The 19,384-nt window shown below is 49.1% G+C and overlaps 2 protein-coding genes and 1 long non-coding RNA gene across 3 annotated transcripts; all 3 read left to right on the top strand.

Annotated features, from left to right (window-relative positions):
• Nucleotides 1-3,090: 3,090 nt before the first annotated feature.
• LOC101784781 (auxin-induced protein 15A) lies at nucleotides 3,091-3,804 on the top strand. Its single transcript, XM_004975024.2, has one exon. It carries the CDS (start codon nucleotides 3,221-3,223, stop codon nucleotides 3,608-3,610), a length of 390 nt encoding a protein of 129 aa, XP_004975081.1. The 5' UTR covers nucleotides 3,091-3,220; the 3' UTR covers nucleotides 3,611-3,804.
• Nucleotides 3,805-4,523: 719 nt separating this feature from the next.
• Nucleotides 4,524-6,783, top strand: LOC105914695. Its single transcript, XR_001164445.2, has 2 exons — nucleotides 4,524-6,173; nucleotides 6,274-6,783. It is a non-coding gene; the product is annotated as an uncharacterized LOC105914695 (long non-coding RNA).
• Nucleotides 6,784-18,044: 11,261 nt separating this feature from the next.
• LOC101771171 (auxin-induced protein 15A) lies at nucleotides 18,045-19,373 on the top strand. The gene has a single exon (XM_012847642.2). It carries the CDS (start codon nucleotides 18,412-18,414, stop codon nucleotides 18,814-18,816), a length of 405 nt encoding a protein of 134 aa, XP_012703096.1. The 5' UTR covers nucleotides 18,045-18,411; the 3' UTR covers nucleotides 18,817-19,373.
• The last annotated feature ends 11 nt before the right edge of the window (nucleotides 19,374-19,384 follow it).

Here is a 19,384-nt window from a genome sequence, read left to right as displayed (position 1 = left end):
GAAAAAAAAGAGAGGAAAGAGAGGAAGGAGGAAGAAGGAGAAGGAAGAAGGAGAAGGGAAAAAGAAGAAAGAAAAAGGAGGGAAAAGAAAAGGAAGGAGATGGTGGGAATTGCGGGATTTGACCGGCACGCGTGATGGATTTGATGGGCACGAGGCGAAAAATACGGGGAACGGAAAACGAGGGTTGACGACGTCGGGGGCCGGAACAGCGGGTTCGATGGGAAAGAGGGGTTTTGATGGGGCTCAATGGTCGGAAAAAAAAAATTTGGAATGCATTTTTAATAGGTGATTTAAATTGGTAATTTTTACGGGCGTTACAGTGACATGGAACGCCTGCTCCACCGGTAGCAACGCCTTCTGATGCAGTTGCTGAAGTAGCTAAGGGGCTAAGGCCCAACGAGCGCTGGCGTAAAATAGCACTCTCGCGCTACTAGAAATGATGCTTCCGAAGAGTCACACAATGCGGCTAAGGGCTAAGGCCCAATGAGCGCCGACATAACATGGCATGCCCGCGCCACTGGAAGCGACGTCTTCCAATTTGGGGTCTAAGGTAGCTAGGGGCTAAGGCGCGACGGGCCACCTTCCAGGAATGAAATGAGATCACTAGCTCCCCGATGGCACAAGAAACGTCTGGGGCTAAGGGAGTGCCCCTTCCGGGAACGAACCGAGATCACCGGGTCCTCGATGGCGCAAGATACTTCCGAGGCTAAGGGAGTGCCCCTTCCGGGAACGAACCGAGATCACCGTTTCCCTGATGGTGCAACATACTTCTGGGGCTAAAGGAGTACCCCTTCTGAGAACGAACCGAGATCACCGGATCCCCGATGGCGCAATATACTTCCAGGGCTAAGGGAGTGCCCCTTCCGGGAATCAACCAAGACCACCGGCTCTCTGATGGCGCAAGATAGTTCTGGAGCTAAAGTAGTGCTCTTTCCAGGAACGAGCCGACATCACAAGCTCCCCAAGGGCGAATAAAGCTTCTGGGGCTAAAGGAATGCCCTTTACGCGAACATGTCATGATCACAAGCTCCCCGAAGGCACATGGTGCATCTGGGACCAAGGGAGTCCACTCTTTGAAAATGAACTAAGGCAAGGTGAGGTCTTTTTGACAATGGCTCGGGGCCACCGGAAGGGGATTGGGAGGTCGTGACCTCCCAAAGACAAACTAGCAGATCACGCTAATACTTTTCTCTGGGACAAAGTCGGAAGACCACACCAAAAAAAAAAGAGAAGATGGCTAATGCTTCTTAAAGGCGGTTGAGGTCATGAAGCTCCCGGGCTAAGGGAGTGCCCTCCCCAAAAATTGGTCAAGTTCACCAAATCGTCACAATGTGCAACATGCTTTTAGAGGTGGGCCTCCATCTACACAAAGCTTTTCCTCCATGATGACTCCGGTAACGGTGGAATCCTTCCACACTGAGGGGACCCTCCATGAAGAGAAAGACTTGCGCTCGGGGGAAGCCTTTCCTCCATGACTTGGGTGGTGGTGGAAGCCTTCTACCAGGAGGAGACCCTCCACAAGGAGGAAGACTTCTGGCGATTCTAGTGGCAATGGAAGCTATCCACCCGGTGGAGACCTTCCTCGAGGAGGGGGACTTCCGTCAGGGGGAAGTCTCTCCTCCACGATGACTCCGGGGGAAGCGGAAGCCTCCCACCCAGTGGAGACCCTCCACAAGGAAAATAACTTCTGCATGGGAGAAGCCTTTCCTCCGTAACTACGGCAGTGGTGGAAGCCTTCCACCAGATGTAGACCTACCACGAGGAGGAGCCTTTCCTCCGTAACTACGGCAGTGGTGGAAGCCTTCCACCAGGTGAAGATCTTCCACAAGAAGGAAGACTTTCACCTAGAGGGAGCTTTTCCTCCATGAAGATTTCGATGGCGGCGGTGGAAGATTTTCACTAGGTGGAGACCCTTCACGAAGAAGTAGACTTATTGCGATTCCAGTAGCAATGGAAGCTTTCCACACAGTGGAGACTTTTCCCGAGGAGGGATACTTCCATCGGGGGGAGTCTCCCCTCGATGGCGACTCTGAGGGCAACGGAAACCTCCCACCTAGTGGAGACCCTCCATGAGGAGAACTTCCGCTCGGGGGAAGCCTTTCCTTCGAAACTTTGGCAGTGGTGGAAACTTTCTGCCAAGTGAAGACCTTCCCCAAGAAGGAAGACATCCACCCAGAGGAAGCCTTTCCTCCACAAAGATTTCAATGACGATGGAAGCCTCCCCACCTAATTGAGTTTTCCATATGCACAACATATCTTCAAAATGAAGGGAATGCACTGGTAGAAGGAACAAAAGGAGGCTCCTTCCTCGAAACAAAGGGGAACCCCCGAGAATGGGATGGGTGCGGACTTGACTATTCTGGATTGGAAATCCCTAAGTTTTAGTTAGGGTTCCTAAAGATAGATAATTGCGTGCCCTGGTGAAGGAGGAGTTTGGTCCATGGTTGTATGGTTCTGCTCCCCCCTCCTAAACTCAGGACTTGCACATAAGGGAGTGCTATTGGGGGAAATATAATTGGTTCCCCCTAGATGGGTCTAAACAACCTTCTATATGGCCCATGGAAAGGTTCAGCCCAAAGATCTAGATGCAATTTTATTCCCCACCAAGAGTGTGAGAGAAAACAACCTCTACCTTCTCTCCCTCTATATAAGGTTCTTATGGGTGCTAGGGCAAAGGGATACTCTTCTTCTGCTCTATCGGTCTCTTACAAACCCTAAGCCTACTAGAGCGTCCAAAGCCTCTCGGAGGCCCCCTTTTGTTCGGTTGAATTCCTAATTCACTAACAGACCTACAATTTGAAACGGAGAGAGTAACTAACAAGCATTTAATCAGGAATAGAAAAAAAAAAACAGGCCACTCAAGCTGCAGAAGCAATGGAATAATGGAAGCACACAGCTCTAGCTAGTTGTACAAGACGTACAGCTAGTTGACTCATTCCTCACCAAAAGAAAATACAATAATAGAACCAATCATTGCAGTCCACATAGCTCCAACTTTCCAGCCCCAGAAGAAGAAAAAAATTCTCACTTTCTATACAAGGCTACAGCTATGCAAACTGGTTCCAAACAACAATATAAGAGAGCCCCAGTGCTCACATGCTTTGAACCATCCTCTCCTCACACCTTCTTGCTGCAGTCTTGGTCGTGCACTAGCCACGCCAAGAACACTTCTTCTACCATCGATCACCAAGAACACTTATTCCAGATATCATCTCCAATCATGATGAGCATGGGATACTTCCGGCCGCCGAGGCGGCTGTACGGGAGGAAGCTCTACTCGGAGAGGGAGCTCAACGGCGAGAGCCTGCACGCCGCCCTGCTCATGGACGCCGCGGTGGGCGAGGTGCCCAAGGGTTACTTCGCCGTGTACGTCGGCGCGGAGGCGAGGCGGTTCGTTGTGCCGACGAGCTACCTCCGCCGGCCGGCGTTCCGGGAGCTGATGGAGCGGGCGGCGGAGGAGTTCGGCTTCAGCCAGGCCGGCGGGATCCGAATCCCCTGCCGGGAGGAAGATTTCCGGGCCACGGTCGCCGCGCTCGAGGTCCGGCGCCGGTGGCGGCCGCCGAGTACGACGAGCGGCGGCAAGATGAACGCGATGGTCAAGGCTCGGTAGATCGTTGGGTCTTGTAGCTTGCTCGTCTCTCTGCACATGCGGATTTCACATGTAGAACATTTCTTTGGTTCTTTGATATTGTTGAGCAGAGCAGTACTGCAGTAGGTAGCTGTTACGAGATGATTAATGTGCTCTTTTGTATGGAATCTGAAATTAGCATGATATGAGAGAAGAAAACAGAATTTTGGAATCCTTGATCCTTGTTCGCTCCTGTGATCATAGTCACGACTGACGACAACACTTGGTTCCCTGCTGTGTGCTAACTTTTGCAAAAGCTGGAACCCTGTTTCCATTTCTTGAAAAGGTTAGCTCCTGCTACCAGAGTCACTCAGAAGCAAGCAGTGAGCAGCCGGCTTACTCTACTGAATATCTGAAGCTAACGTCCCTTGGACCCTAAACCTCACCAACCATAATACTGATTGAAATTACAAAACATTTTTCTGTCAACTGAAGAATATCAATTCCGTAAAGAGTAACAGTGAAGCATAAAGACATAAATCCGATAATCACTACCAGAATTTTTACAAATACACCAACAATCTAGACGATTGCATTATCTAAGGGCTCGTTTAGTAGGGCTGCGGCTGTGACTGAAACGGTTGCGGCTGTGGCTCCTCTGATAAAGCAACTTCTCTGTTGAAGCTGAAGTTTTTTGGAGACTGTTTGGCAAAATAGCTTTTCCTGTATTTTATGGATGTGGGAGGTTAAATATCCAATATGCCCATAGCTATTTAATTATAAGTTTTATATTTTCCATCCATTTATAACGTGATTTCATATAAAAAAATCAATAAATTTATACGTTAACCAAACTTCCCTTTCATTTTATTTTTATCACAATTTTCTTTTTTTCCTTCCGGGCCGTTCCTTTTCCTTTCTATAGTTTCTATCCACCGCTCTTCCCATCTGTCTCCTTCCATCCTTTGTGGCTCCCGTCCTTATCCGCAGACCCAGGCCAGCACGCTTCTTCCTTGCCGTTACGCTCCTCCAGCGCCGCATGAAGCTGAAGCCCCCACCGGCCACCGCGTTGTCCTACTGCTTCGCTCCGGCCGTGTAGCGCGAGGCCCCACCGCTCCTCTGCTGCTTCACTCCAAGCCTGCCGCGCGAGGCCCTCGCTGCCCTGCTCCATCGCCATCGTGTGCTGCTTCTCCACCGCCCTTCGCTATTGCAGGTGCGCCTCCCCCTTCCTCAACGTTGTAGGGGCGCCGCTGCCTTCCCCGGCGCGCGCCATCGACGAGCAAGGTCTGGGTTGGGGCATTTTCGCCCAGTACGACAGGAGATTGGGGTGAAGCCGCGGAAAGCCACATTTTTCGGCTTCGCCCGTCCAGTGTAAGCCGTTTCGTAATTTTTATCTGGCTTCGTTGGTGAAGCCATTTTGAGCGTACCCCTTTGGCAGGGCTTCACCGGAAGCCGATGGTGAAGCCGGTGAAAAAGCCCTGCCAAAGAGGGCCTCAGTATGATCATCGCGCAGTTCAATAATAGAACCATCTTACAAGTACACTAAAACTTAGAAAGAGAAGACAATACCTAGAGAGTTCAGAACATTGCAATTGATATCAAGGATGCTCTGTACAACGTTAAGTGTTGTTTAGCTTAGTCTCGCTGGCCTATGTTCCTGGGTAAAGACCAAAATAGGCGTGTCCAGAAGAAAGAAATTGGCTAGCCACCTAATCCTAGTGTCCGCCGTACTCCATGAGATGCTTCCGTACCCCCCTATCCTACAGAAAATACAATATTCTTTCGTACCATTTCATCTGTTCTGCCACTCTGTCGCTAGTGTTGCTGGCTCACGAGGTCGATAAATTTTATGTTTTTTTATACTCTTTGTTAAGAGGTTCCTCGATGTGATCTTGTTGCGTGTGGGTCCCTTCTTGCATTATGTGAACAACTAACTGACAGTTGTTGATCGAAACAGGCTGCAGAAACAGCAGAATTCATGGAAGAACTGCTAGCTGTCTGTGCTGCTGTTTGACTAATTTTCATCTAAAAAAATGTTGAACACTTTCGACGAAGCTTCTCTGGTTACATACAAGCTAGCTCCAAACAGAAAGAGTCAATTGTACCACCGGTCCTCGAACTTGACTCGGTGTGCCATTTAGATTACCAAACTTCCAAAATGCACATCTAGATCCTCAAACTTGTTAATCGTATCATATAATGTACAAATCACCATTAATTAAGTTAAATCCCCTACATGTCTGCTGATGTGCAACTGACATGCACCTCTCTTCATCTTTTTTTGCTCCGGCCGGCTGAGCCCATCCCCATCAAGCCGAGTGCCGCCGTCACTGTCTGCGTGTGGGTACGCAGCCACATCCCCGTGTCCGCCCCAACCGAGCCAGTCGCGTCCTGCCACCCCTGCCTGAGCCGATCGCGCCCCACTGCCCCTCCTGCGGCCTTTGCACTGAGTGCTGTGCCGCCAGCCATGGAGCACATAGCAAGATGCAGGTCTGGCGAGGATGGTGGATGCCGTTGGTCACCGCTTACCGGTCAGCAGACGGTGGATGCCGTTGGTCACCGCTTACCGGTCAGCACCATCTTTTGTTGGGGAAAAGGACTTCTGGTGGCAACCCCTCCCCCCTGCCCTTTTTGAATACATTTCTAATCTCTCTTTGTCCGGAAGTCACTGGGTTATCACGAGGAGTGTATGTATGGTTTTTCAGGAACAAACGACGGAAGCAAAGTGGCAACATTGTGAGCTGGAGAGAGCGGAGGCGAAGTGGAGACTTCACGAGGCGAAGCCGGTAGGAGAAAAATGGCAATTCCCCGAGCTGGAGCGAGCAGGAGCAAAGTCGAGACTTCACAAGGCTACTTCATGAGCAAGGTAGCCAGAGACAGCTCGGGCTGAAGCGTGGGGCACGGAGTCAAAAGGCGGCGTCATCAAACTAGGCAACAACAATGCGTCTAGGGAAAGGGTGAAGTGGCTGGGCCATATCGGAGCTGTGAGCTGGCATGTCCTTAGCTGTAAAGTGATGAGTTGTAAAGGGTGTGGTTAAAGTGGCGTAATGTTACTATAATGCCCTCCAATATGCTTCACATAAAGTGAAAAAGAAGGGTGATGTATTGTAACGTGTAAAAATTATGGTCCTATAAAATGGGGCCATCGTGAATGGAAATGGACATGTTACGACGGAGGGGTAGATTTCTTAACCTCTCCCAAAGTCATTTTCTTAGTTCTTTGTCTTTCTTATACCTTGGTTTGGAAACTCCTTGGCCTCACTTCGGGGATGGTTTTTACCCCAACACTGTTTGCACCCACCGTGCTTCATTCCTTTAATCGTAATGGCGCCAAACAAGAAAGCAAAAAACACCAATACACAAAATGTTGCCGATGACCCATCGACAGCAGCAGCGAACCATTTGGACATCGTGTCAAGTTCCAGGTGGGTCCAAAGACAAAGTGAAGATGAAGTTGAGGCTGAAGACATCACTGACTACTAGTTTGAAGTTGACCTGACCGATGCTAGAGTGGAAGATGAAGACGTGGTGGCTCTCAAGTGAATTGAAGCAAGATTGTTGAAGAGATTCATAGATGCACAGTCCACGTCCAACATCCAAACAAGAGCGCAAGCCGAGGCCACCATAGCAAAGGCAAAGGCACCATAGCAAGGTGACCTAGAGGGAGAAAAACACAAATACCAAACTATGTTGAAAGAAGTAGTGAAAAAGAGAAAAGTGCTAGAATAGTTGCAGAGAGAAAATACAAGATATTGTAAGGCAAAGAATAGCACAGTTGCAACAACAAATGAAGATATTGCAGGCACAGATCAACTCTTTGCAAGCGCAGAATGATAACAACCCAATTCAAGTTGAAGAGGGTCAAGGTGATAGTGAAGACTACTGGGAAGATGATTCAAGTCCTGAGGCGTTGGCGGAACATACACCGCAGTGGTAGCAGAAGGGAAATGCATATCCTTACAAGCCAAAGCCAATTTGACCTTTAACAATTGATCTGGAATTAGCAGCCTGGTCTCCAAGATTTAGGATGCCAGCGTCGATACTAGAGTACGACGGGGAGTCAGACCCAAGGCACTTTGTCTTGAGAAACAATGCTGCAATTTCTTCGGGAGGTGGAAATGACTGCGCAAAAGCCAAAGCACTAGTGATGGCGCTCAAAGGCTCGGCTTAGCAATGGTATGCATCATCGCCTAAGGGGAGTATTTCTTCATGGGATCAACTTCAGGACAAGTTCTTCGACAATTTTCAAAGATTTCAACCTCAAGAGTACACTTCGGTACAAGAAAACACAGTGATTGATGCCCCTATTTGTAACAGCCTCGGGTAAAAATCCTTCGCGTCAATCTTAATCCGAGTCCCTTATCACCTGTCTCAGTTTACCAAGCCTAAGCGCTCAACCTCCAGATCTCCCGACCCCTTTCGATCCGACCCCTCGCCGTGTTTCCCCCAGTTCCGACCCCGCCAACCCCCAACCCACCTTCGGATCTTTCTAAGTCATCCCACAACGCCGCCCTTCAATTTGAGCCGTGGACCACCGAGACTGACCGGTGGGCCCACGAGATCTTTCTCCCAGATCTCCCGCGACCGGCGCACTCGAGTTGCATGCCCGCTTCAGAGTTCCCTAGCCGCGTGGCTCAACTCCTCCGACGCCCGCCGCTCCGCCTCGTCGCCGGCCACGACCGGATGGATTCTCACGCCCCCTTCCCCAATCGCGGCGGAAGCTCCTCTTTTACCCTTTCTGCAGCACCTCGCCGCCCGCGCCCATCATCACATCGCCAGATCCCGGCTGCAGAGCCCGATGCCGCCCGTCTTTTTCGTCACCTCTCCACAGTCGCGCAGCCCCGGCCCTCGCTACGCGACGATTCCTCCTCTGCCAACCCAGACTGCGGCCGCGACAGCTCCTTTTCCGCCTTGTCAGAAGCCCCGCCCCGACAATCTGTTGCTCCGCGCTCGCCCGCGCGACCGCAGCCGCCTGTCTTCTCACCTGTGCGCCCTCATTTCTAGCGCCGTTTCCCCAGTCACTTCCATCAGATCCACCGCACGACGACGCCCACCTCCGCCAAATCTCAACCACCGGCAAACCCGCGCCTGCGCCGCCCTGACATCGGTGCCCAATGACCGCCGGTGTCATCCCCGAAGTCCTGCTCCACCGCCCTCGTCGCTCAATCGCCGCCCCGGCAGAGCACTCCATCGCTTCTTCCCCGGCCTTCGCGCCGCTCCCCCTTCTCTCTTCCGCGCAGCTATAAAATGGGATGCCGGAGCCCCGCGGAGTTCCCCTTTGCCATCGCTGCCCTCCCGCTTGCTCCCTGTTCGTGCTCACAGCGCCACCGCCTAAGTTTGAGGAACTCTCCTCTCCGCTCAAACACCACCTTCCCCTAATCCTCCAGCCACTGTTTTCTGTGCTGCACAAGAGCTTGCTTGTGATCCACAAGAAGCACCGCCGCCGCCGGAGTACCACCGGACATCCTCACCGCGGTCCCAAGCCTTAGTCTTTCCGCCCAAGCCTGTTCCTTCTCGACCCCAAGCCTCATCTGTAAGACGAAGGTAAGCTACCGACCCTTTGTTTTGCCTCGTCCGACCCCTCCTATCCGCTCGACCCCGGTTCCGTCTCGCCCGACCCTTGTCTGTTCCGCCGACCTTTTTTTCCGCCTCGCCCGAGGGCTCGGCTGTATCTTTTCCTTGAACCGAGGGTGTATGTATAAAACTTGGGGACTTTTCAGAATTACGTCTGAGGACCCCTAGCACATCTATTCCTCTAGATTGAGGGTCAGATCATAAGTTCCTCCCCATCCGACCCTTATATATTGATCACCATCAACTCAATCGAACCTCCCCACCCTCCTGTAACTTGCCGCAAGTTTCTGGGCTCAAACTGCAAGTGTTGCTGTTGAAATAACCGCCTAAATGCTAACCAATGCATTGCATTCGTGTAGAGCTGCGTCTCGCCGATGGTTTCTACGAGCTGCACCCGGCGCCAGAAGACGAAGGTGTAGCCGAGCTCCTGCCTCCAGAAGCCGAAGCCGCCCAAGCAGACGAGCAGTTTCCCTCCTCCTTGCTCGAAGGCAAGCCCCGGATGCATGAATTCCCTATGTTTTACCAAACTTGCGCATGCCTTCTTTAACATGCTTGTGCATTTACGTATAGGAGTTGTTTGGAACCATAGATGCATAACTTAGATCCCTTGATTTGATCACTAGCTGTTGGACCGAGTAGATGCTTTGCTTAATTAGGAAACGGTAAAAGCCGAGTGATTTCCTGTCACTCGCGAGTTGTAGGAGTTGGTTGTTTTCCCTTCTGTTACAACTATAAGGACGATGGACGGGGCAGGGTTTTGGGTAACTCTTTGGTGGTCGGTTGATCGCCCCGTCTGTCTATGAAACTTGCTAAGGCCCGACAGTGGTGGTGTTCGTGATCAAGTATTTGAAAGTACTAATCTCATACCTAGTATGGGATGGGGAAGCCTAGTACCTGATTGAACTAGGGCGTGGCTTATACCCCTGCTGTCCCTGGAACGAGGTTCCCATGGTGCATCATGTGGGTGCAAGTGCGGTCACAGTACGGTAGAGACCGGGACTGTGGAGCATTGCATGCCAAGGGAAGTTTGGACCTGACACGCGCCTGGGAATTGATGGGGACGGCCGACACAGGAAGCGATCCTTGTGGTGCGCGGATGTTGTGAGATTAGGTTCGCCATGCATGGTTAAGAAATCCGAATCGATTCGTCTGCCTCTCACAGTTTGAGACTGCTTGATCGCTATGTCACCCTGAGTAATAAAGGAATCTGATGATGACATGGTCTTGATGATGATGTATATACCTTGGTTGGTTCTATGTCTGTTTAGAGTAGATTGCAAACCTAGACCGGATAATGAACTTAGAACCGGAACTAAAACTTGAAAGTAGGGATACACCTAGCGCTTTTGGCAAACAAACCCCCTCAGCCAAAAAGCCTTGCATGTCTAGAAGAGGTGGAGTAGCGTACTCCCTGTCGGCTAAGTCTTGTTGAGCTTAGTAGCTCAGCCTTGTTGTGGCTCTTCTTTTTCAGGTGAAGTTGTTGCCTCTGAGCCTCCCTCTGCTGGCACTTGGCCGCCCCAACTCCCTCCGGGTTGGACGGTTGAGTGGGATCCCTCCTCAGACGGCGAGGAGAGGGATCACTGATGTCCCGGTTGGCCTCACCAGGGATGTCCGACCCCGACGAGTTAGCTTCCGCTAGTTGTTTTACCTTTTGTTGTTCTTCTTCTGAACCTGTAAACTCTGATGTTGTTTTATGGCCAAACTAAATGGTTAAATTGTTAACTCGGTGGACTTGTTGTATTCTCTGGAACCGCTCACCTTCGTGTGGGTTTGCTATTCGGTCCTGTTCAAGTGGTTAAATCGGATGAAATCCGACGGCACTTCGTGCTTACTTGGTTTAGGCATGAGTGTCGCGTATCATGCGGCTTAATCATGTTTAACCAAGCAAATCCGAAGTGGATCCGCCACACTATTGGAGGGCTAAGGTTGGGGCCCTGCGTAAAGTACATGGACAGACGAAGGCCTAAGTCCAAAAAGCAACTCTTTGACGTAATGCAAGAGTATTGCAAGTCTAATACATGAAGACATAAGAGAATAGATGAATACAATGCATGAAAGATAAATGACAAACTGAAGCAAAATTGGCAGCCACAGCAGTCAAATAGCCAAACATTCCAAGCGTACCCAGCAAAGCCAAATTTTCAGCAGCGTGAAAATACTATCGACAATGTTTCTACGCAGCCCAACTTTCAAAATTCTTCATATTAGTTCTCTGGAATGAGAGGGGGCTAGGGGGGTCGTACGAACTCAAGAGGAGGTCACTTAGGAAGAGGCTCCAAAGTGAACAAAATACCGTACCGTTGGTTGCATGGGAAAAACAAAGGTCATTGGACAAATGAGTGTAGAGCAGCACTAGAGGCGAGAGAAAAAGAAGCCACAAAGCTAAGAGAGGCAGAAGAGCAGACGAAGATAGTGAACCACACTTCCTCCACCTTTCAGTCAGCTGCTTACAGTTCCGCACCAAATTGGCACTCATATCAACAACCAAATTACTTTTCACAAGGTTTTTATCCACCTCCACCACCTCCTCCACAGTACAGTCAAATGAGGTCGCCTATCCCAGTTCAGCATCAAAATTACAATATACTATAGCCACCTAAGATAGACCCACCCCAACAAATACCTTCGCAACACCACCCTATCAAGGAACAAGATCGTTCGGTCCATAGAGTAAAGGTGATCAATGTGATCAGAGGGGGATCCAACTTTCCAGTATTTGAAAGCAAGAGACAAAAGAAAGATCACATTCGCGAAGTCAGTGACATCTCTACCGGTCGAGCAATTAGATCGAAGTGGTCTCACATTACAATAATTTTTACAGAGGTAGACATGATATTAGACAAGTTCCCACACAAAGATCCTCTAGTGATCAGGTCCATCATGGGCAAAAATACAAAGCATTTATTGGGCAATGACATCGGGGAAATATTGGTAGACAATGGGAGTTCAACAGAAGTCATAACCTATGACTTATTCAGGAGGATGGGTTATGAAGATAGTCAAATGAAGACAGCAACGAAGCTGTTATATGGTTTTGAAAACAAAAGAGTGGAGGCCCATGGTACAATTGAGATGAATGTAAGTTTAGGTGAGGGTGCAATGATGTGAATAGAGATGGTCACCTTCGATGTGATTGACATCCCATACTCTTATTTGGCAATTTTTGACAGATGAGTTATCAACAAGTTTGATGCAGTACTCCACATGCCATTCTTATGCATGAAAATTCCAACACACAACGGAGTGCTCACTGTGTATGGAGATCAGGAGGATGCTATGGAAAGAGAGCACAATACTGGACAGATTAGAAACCAGTACATATGATAGAAGAGGAAGAAGGGGAGGTCAAGTTCAAAGAGCAAGATGGGAAATCAAAAGATGAAGAGAGAGTTCATCCCATTGAGCATACCAAAAGACTACAATTGTGCGAAGATGTTTTGGACAAGATAGTCATTATAGCAAGAGACTTGTCCGAAGAAGAAGAACAATTCTTAGTAACTTGCCTTAGAAATAACCAAGATGTGTTTTCATGGGGCAAAAAAAGATTTGCAATGTGTCCCGCAAAGTGTCATTGAACAGAAGCTAGAAACGCATCCAAAAATGCCACCACGTAGACAGAAGTTGAGGGCGTTATCTCCGGAGAAAACTTTAGCAGCGCAAAGCGAAGTTCAAAAGCTATTAGATGCTGGAGTGATACACGAAGTGCATTATACTACCTGGCTCATCTTGCGTGTCTCCTATATGCAAGCATCGGGTCAGCCCCAGCGCTATAGCCTGAGATAAGTCATCCTCTTCGTGAGCAGTGGTCAACAGGGCTAGGTGCTTAAATGTAACAGGCTAACTACCTGGGGAAATTACACAACCTACAAGAGCAAGACATGTAAGAATTTACTTCAACAGCGAATTAAACTTCCAAGTTGTTCTATTATTAAATGATCGACACTATACTACATAATGTTTGTATTGTCCTTTTACAGCTCAAAAAATGACTCAACATGCCTCCTACCGCCTGGTTGACCTCTCTAGCTCGGGGCAGGAGGTGACTCAGCGTACTTCTGCGGCTCGTCCAGCTCCCAAACTCGAGGGCTGGGCGCCGCAGATGACTCGGCGTGCCTTCTGTTTCCCGGCTGACCTTTTTGGCTCGGGTCGGGAGGTGACTTGGCGTGCCTCTGTGGCTTAGCCAGCTCCCAGGCTCGGGGGCTGGGCGCCACAGATGACTCGGCGTGCCTCCCATCGCCCGACCGACCTCTTTGGCTTAGGGTGGGAGGTGACTCGACGAGCTTCCGTGACTCGTCCGGCTCCTAGGCTCGGGAGCTGGGCACTGCAATGCAGATGACTCGGTGTGCCTCCGTGGCTCCGCTAGTCCTCGCACTCACGCTTGGGGGCTGGGCGCCTATTTCAGGTCGGCGTGCCTTCACAGCTCCGCCAGCCCTCGCACTCACGCTCGGGGGCACTAGGCGCCTATCCTTGTGGTCGGGCACTAGGACCTACTTCTGGGATCAATTTTTTCTTCCTTTTTGACCATTGGACTGATTATACTAATCGCTTCAATGCTCGGGGGCTACTCCATACGAAGTGCATCTTGCGACGCCCTCCATGTCCTTCGCGTCGACTTGCTAGATGCCCGCCATTCACCAACTCGACACTCGACTTCGCTCTGCGCATATGGCTCCGCGTTCGATCGGATTTTCTTTTTTTTTGGCACTGCGCAGCCTCTCTGTCACTATAACGCCATCGTAGCTTTAGCTGACCACATTCTAAGCTTCGCTGTGATGTCCTCAAGTTCCTGTTCGCCTACACATCGCTCAAGGGCTTGAGGGATATGGGTACCCCATGGGTCCCCACCGATTAGAATACTGGCCGATCCTAACAAGTGGGCCCGCCCGACCAGGATGTGCGGGCTAAGGATGTGAAGATAATTGGAGCACAAGTCAAGGAGACTGGGCAATTCAAATCAGCCCGGATATTGCAAGTACTTGTTGTAATCCGACTCAGATTGCTTTCCATGTAACAACCGGCTGTAACAACCGGCTAGATTAGATTCAAACCGACTTATAACCTTAGGTCATCAGCTTATATAAGGCGGCCAAGGGCGCCTCCCTAGGGCATGTCAACTCTCCGTGGACAATACCAGCGGGAAGCAATACAATCCAGCAAAATACAGGACGTAGGGTATTACTCTCCAGAGACCCGAACCTGTCTAAACCTTCATATTCTCATGATCATCTTCGAGTTCTTGGTCTCGCAATCCTCTCTACCTACAAATCAACCACTTGGGTAACCCCTAGTGGACTGTCAGGCTACTAAATCCGACAGGGGTAAAGAAGGGAAAGTTGTTGGGCTGCATGGTGTCAAAGTCTAGCATATAAGCAAATCCTGAGAAAATTAAGGTGATCAGAAAAAATAAGCAGCCAAGAACAAAAAGAGATATCCAAAAATTAATAGGAAGAATAGCAGCTCTGGGGCGTTTCGTTTTGAGGTCAGCAGAAAGAAGTTTGCCTTTCTTCAAGTTACTAGCAGCGAAGAATAAATTTGTTTAGGGGGGCTCCAGAGCAAAAGGTATTTGAAGAGTTGAAAGCGCACCTAGAAAACATGGTAGTTTTGACAAGCACAGGAGAAAAAGCGAAGTTACTATTGTACATCGCAGCGTCTAATTTGGCGTTGAGTGCAGTGTTAGTAGAAGAAAGAGAGGTTGACGGTCAAATGAAGCAGTTACCAGTGTACTTTATTTATGAGGTTTTGGCGGGTGCGAAGAGGTTTTATTATGAGATGGAGAAAATGGCTTATGCAGTCATGATGGCTTTCAGGAAACTAAAATGTTACTTTCAGAGCTATACAATCACTATGCCAAGCTCTTTCCCTTTGAGAGACATTTTCGAAAACAAAGAATCTACGGGCAGAATTGGCAAGTGGGCAATAGAGTTGTCACAGTATGCAGTAAACTTCACTTCACGTAATATTACTGTAATACCCTCGAATATGCTTCGCATAAAGTGAAAAAGGAGGTGATGTGTTGTAAAGTGTAAAAATTACAGTCTTATAAAATGGGGCCGTCGTGAATGAAAATGGACCGTTACAATGGAGGGAGAGATTTCTTAACCTCTCCTGAAGTTATTTCCTTGGTCCTTGTCTCTTCTTGCTACTTTAGTTTGGAAACTCGTTGACCCCACTTTGAGACGGTTTTTACCCCCAACACCTTTGTCTAACCGGACGTCAAGGAAAAGTAACGGGCTTCAGCTCCAAGGGGAGAGAAGAGAAGGAGAGATGCAGAACGCAGCTTCTAGTGTTTCACTTCCTCCATAGCCGAGCTGCAGCGCTCCAACTGCTGACGAAACTGGACGTGAGGACGGCCGGTGACGAGCAGAATCGGTCGATTGGGAGACATGGACCCCATCTGCGGTGGTCGTGGGCGGAGGGAGGTGACAAGGCAGTGTCGGCGGCGTACTGATTGACGCCGGAGCCGAGAGAAACGACGGCATCCGCGGTGGCCGCACGAACTTGGCATGTTGGCGACGTCGGGAGCTCTTCATCCTTGCTCGCGCGATATATTAGACCAGGACGTCTCTATCTCGCCCCGCGATGGCGTCGGGGCAGCAAGCAGTGTGCGGTGCGCCCACTACAGCTCCCATGTCGGCGCCCACGGCGACCGGCCATGGCCGAGCCACCGCTCTCCTCTAGCCGATGCCACCCCGCATACGACCCCGCAAACCGAGCCATCAGCAGCCGCCGGCCAAGCGCTGCTCTGGCCTCTGCGGCCGCCCACCCACGGACCCCGTTCGCCGGAAGCGCTAGCGCCGCCGCCAGCCCGCCAGGCAAAGGATCAGAATTCATGGCAGTTTTACGAGAAGGGTCCAAAAAAATCGCAAAACCGAACCATACAGCCTGTGCCATGTATATCTTGCAGAAACCCCCTCGAGGAAGTGACAGGGAGGCCAAACGTGACATGAAGTCCATGTCAGCAGACACGGTGGTGATTTAACTCAATTAATGATAATTTGGACCTCATGTGATGTGACTAACAACTTTGAGGATCTAGATGTGCATTTTGAAAGTTTGAGGACATAGATGGTACACCGAACCAAGTTGAAGGACCGATGATGCATTTTACTCATACAAAAATATGAACCACAATGCTCACAAGCTTTGATGTTTGATCCCACCTCTCCCTTGCTCTTTTTGCATCGTGGCTGCTCGCTGACGCCAACAACTCTTGTTTTATTTTTGAAGCAAATACGCCAACAACTCTTCATCAATCACCAAAAACCCTTCCATCCACAAGTGCATAACACATTTAGTAGCCTATTCCTTGGAAGAGCTCTGCACAAATCCACATCTGAAGTCTTCATCTTGACCAGCGGAAGTTGTCTTGCTTGTTGCATCACAGTGTTGTAAGTTTATCAGTATACCAGTATTAATTTGTTTGGTTCAGCAGGCATGTGACTTAACAACTACAGTTCTAGACAAGCTTACTTTTCATTAAAAAACATGGTCCTGATTATTGATCAGGCGAAACCACCAAAATTTCAGTCAACCAGCTGCAGCACTTGCCTGGAGCGTGCCCTCCTTCCCGACGCAGCCTTTGTCACCTGCTAGGTCATCACAATTCAATGCAACGTCGACAGCTAGCTCCACAAGCCGCTGCTGCTCTCTATTTTCGGTCAACCAGCTGGTTAAAATCGAACAATTGTACCTGATGGCATAACTCTCCCAGAGAAGATAAGAATCCCGACAATCTGACTTTGAAGCATGTAACATGTATACCTTGACGGCCTGACTCTATAACACAACAGTTAGGATCATTCGATTATTGCTATGATCTTGTTATTGCACAATTCAACCCCTGTCTACTAGTCTCGATCTTACCAATCATATTAGAAGACAAAAGGCTAATCTTGACAAAAGGAAACCGAGATCAAGGAGATTTTCTATGAAACCAAGAATGGTACGGCCTATGCTTAGCGGACAAGACAAAAATAATCAGGTCAAGAAGCAAGAAAGTGTCTGGCTACCCAATCATAGTTTGATCCGTACTTTACATGTGATGTCATACTCTCCTACCATACATCCAAGGAAAAAAAAATTATTCCACTCGTACTACTATTTCGTCTCCTCCAGCCACTCTGTCACAAGCCAAGTCACATGTTCAATAAATTAAACCGTGTTCAAATTTATATTCATTGAGAATTAATTTCCTGGACCGATCTTGCGTGTGGGGTGAAGTGGTACAGCTTGTACAGCTAACTGAATCATTCCTCAATGGAAGAAAAAGAATTCATCGAATCTCCAGCTTAGATCATTGTTTGTGTATCCATTTTTATATCCATGTTAATTACTCTTTGCTGAGCTTGCTTTTGCAGCGTCTGATCAGCTCCACGCGTATCAGCAATAATGTGCATGTGGATTGGATCGTCTCTAGTGATGATTCAGGGGAGTGAATTAAGCTAGCATGTGACTAAATGACAGTTCGAGACATGCTTATTTTTGACATTAAAACATATGCGGGTGACCTTGTTTAACGAGTTTGTATGAATCATATGCTTGACCTCCAATATTATTGCATATACTATGATCCTCATAAAAGTCGACAGTAGATCAGTTCCAATAATCTCGATGCAAACGATAGAAAGGCAAACTAAACTTGACAGCATTGTTCTTTGAGATCGAAGAGAGGCTTTGTGCAAAGTGGGTTGGCTTAGCTTAATCTATGCCTTTGTTTGCGAGAATAACGAAATGAAACATTATTCCTCCGTACTTCATGATGCACTTTCGTACGCTCTATCCAAGAAAAAACATTATTTCATCGGTACTACTTTGTTCTCTTCCATACTCATGCCAAGTGCAATGTCAATAAATTTTGTTGTGCTTGATATTTTAGAGTTTGTCTCTATTGTAATGTTCTTGCGTGTGGGTCCGTTCTTGCATTTTGTTAACATCGATCATTCTAGCTAACAATGGTTGATCAGAAAATAAGAAAACAGCACATTGAAAACAGCAACCTAGTTGTTACAGCTATTTGACTCAATTCTTCTAAAAAATGTAGCACACTTTCTACATACAAGGCTAGCTACAGCTGTACGAACAAGCTACCAGCAACAACAATATAAGAGGAACCCAGTGCTCACACACATGCTTCCATCCACATCTCATCTCCTCCTTCCTCTCCTAGTCTTTGGCAGCACCAAGAACTCTTCTTCGATCACCAAGAATTCTTCTTCATTGGGTGCCTCCAAGAAGATCGCTAAGACTGCTTGTCCTAGCTTGGAGCGACAATGATGGCGATGGGGTACTTCCGGGCCCCGAGGCGGCTGTACGGGAGGAAGCCGGAGAGGGAGCAGCACCGGGAGAGCCTGAGCGCCGCCCTGCTCGTCGACGAAGGCGAGGCGGCGGCCGCGGCGGGCGCCGTGCCCAAGGGGTACTTCGCCGTGTACGTCGGCGCGGAGGCCCGGCGGTTCGTGGTGCCGACGAGCTACCTCCGCCAGCCGGCGTTCCGGGAGCTCATGGAGCGCGCCGCCGAGGAGTTCGGCTTCGACCAGGCCGGCGGGCTCCGCATCCCCTGCCGCGAGGACGACTTCGAGGCCACCGTCGCCGCCCTCGAGAAGTCGAGGCGCGGCGGCGGTGGCGGTCGGGCGCGAGGAGCGCCGGCAGGACCAACGCGATGGGCGCGTTGCAGCTAGCTTATCTAGCCATGCGTACATGATGCATCATCATGCAGATTGCAGGAACATAGAAGATAAATTCTTTGGTTCTTTGGTCTGTTGGTTGTTAACTAAGCTGTAGGTAGAATTCATGGGATGAGTAATGCTGCTTTGCCTAATTATCTGACATGAAGATGTAACAAGAACTTACATTCTCTTAATCCTCTGGTTAATCAGAAGATTTGATCCACACATTCCCAAGATGTCAGATGTGCGCTACTTGTGCTGAGTTTGGCTGCAGTTAAGAATGTTAGTTCTATGCGAATGTCAATGGGTACATCAGGATTCAGGAGAATGAAATCCATAGAATCAATGCAGGCATGTGGTCATGTGGATCATCTGAACTCTGAAGCAATTAGCTTCGATTCTGAAGCGAAGCATGATGGCGCATGTGGGTTAGGCGATCAGTGACTCATGGCGCATGTGGATCTCTGAGATACTGCAAGAAGGTAAAACTTCCTTTCTCATGATCCATGGCACAGATGTACTGTCATTCTCTGTTCGGAAGATGTATCCCTTTGATCATATATAGGAACGATGCACTATT

This window comes from Setaria italica, chromosome VII (assembly GCF_000263155.2).
Source record: "Setaria italica strain Yugu1 chromosome VII, Setaria_italica_v2.0, whole genome shotgun sequence".
NCBI lineage: Eukaryota > Viridiplantae > Streptophyta > Magnoliopsida > Poales > Poaceae > Setaria > Setaria italica.
The sequence above is the reverse complement of the archived record's forward strand: the minus strand, read 5'-3'. Positions and strand labels throughout refer to the sequence as shown.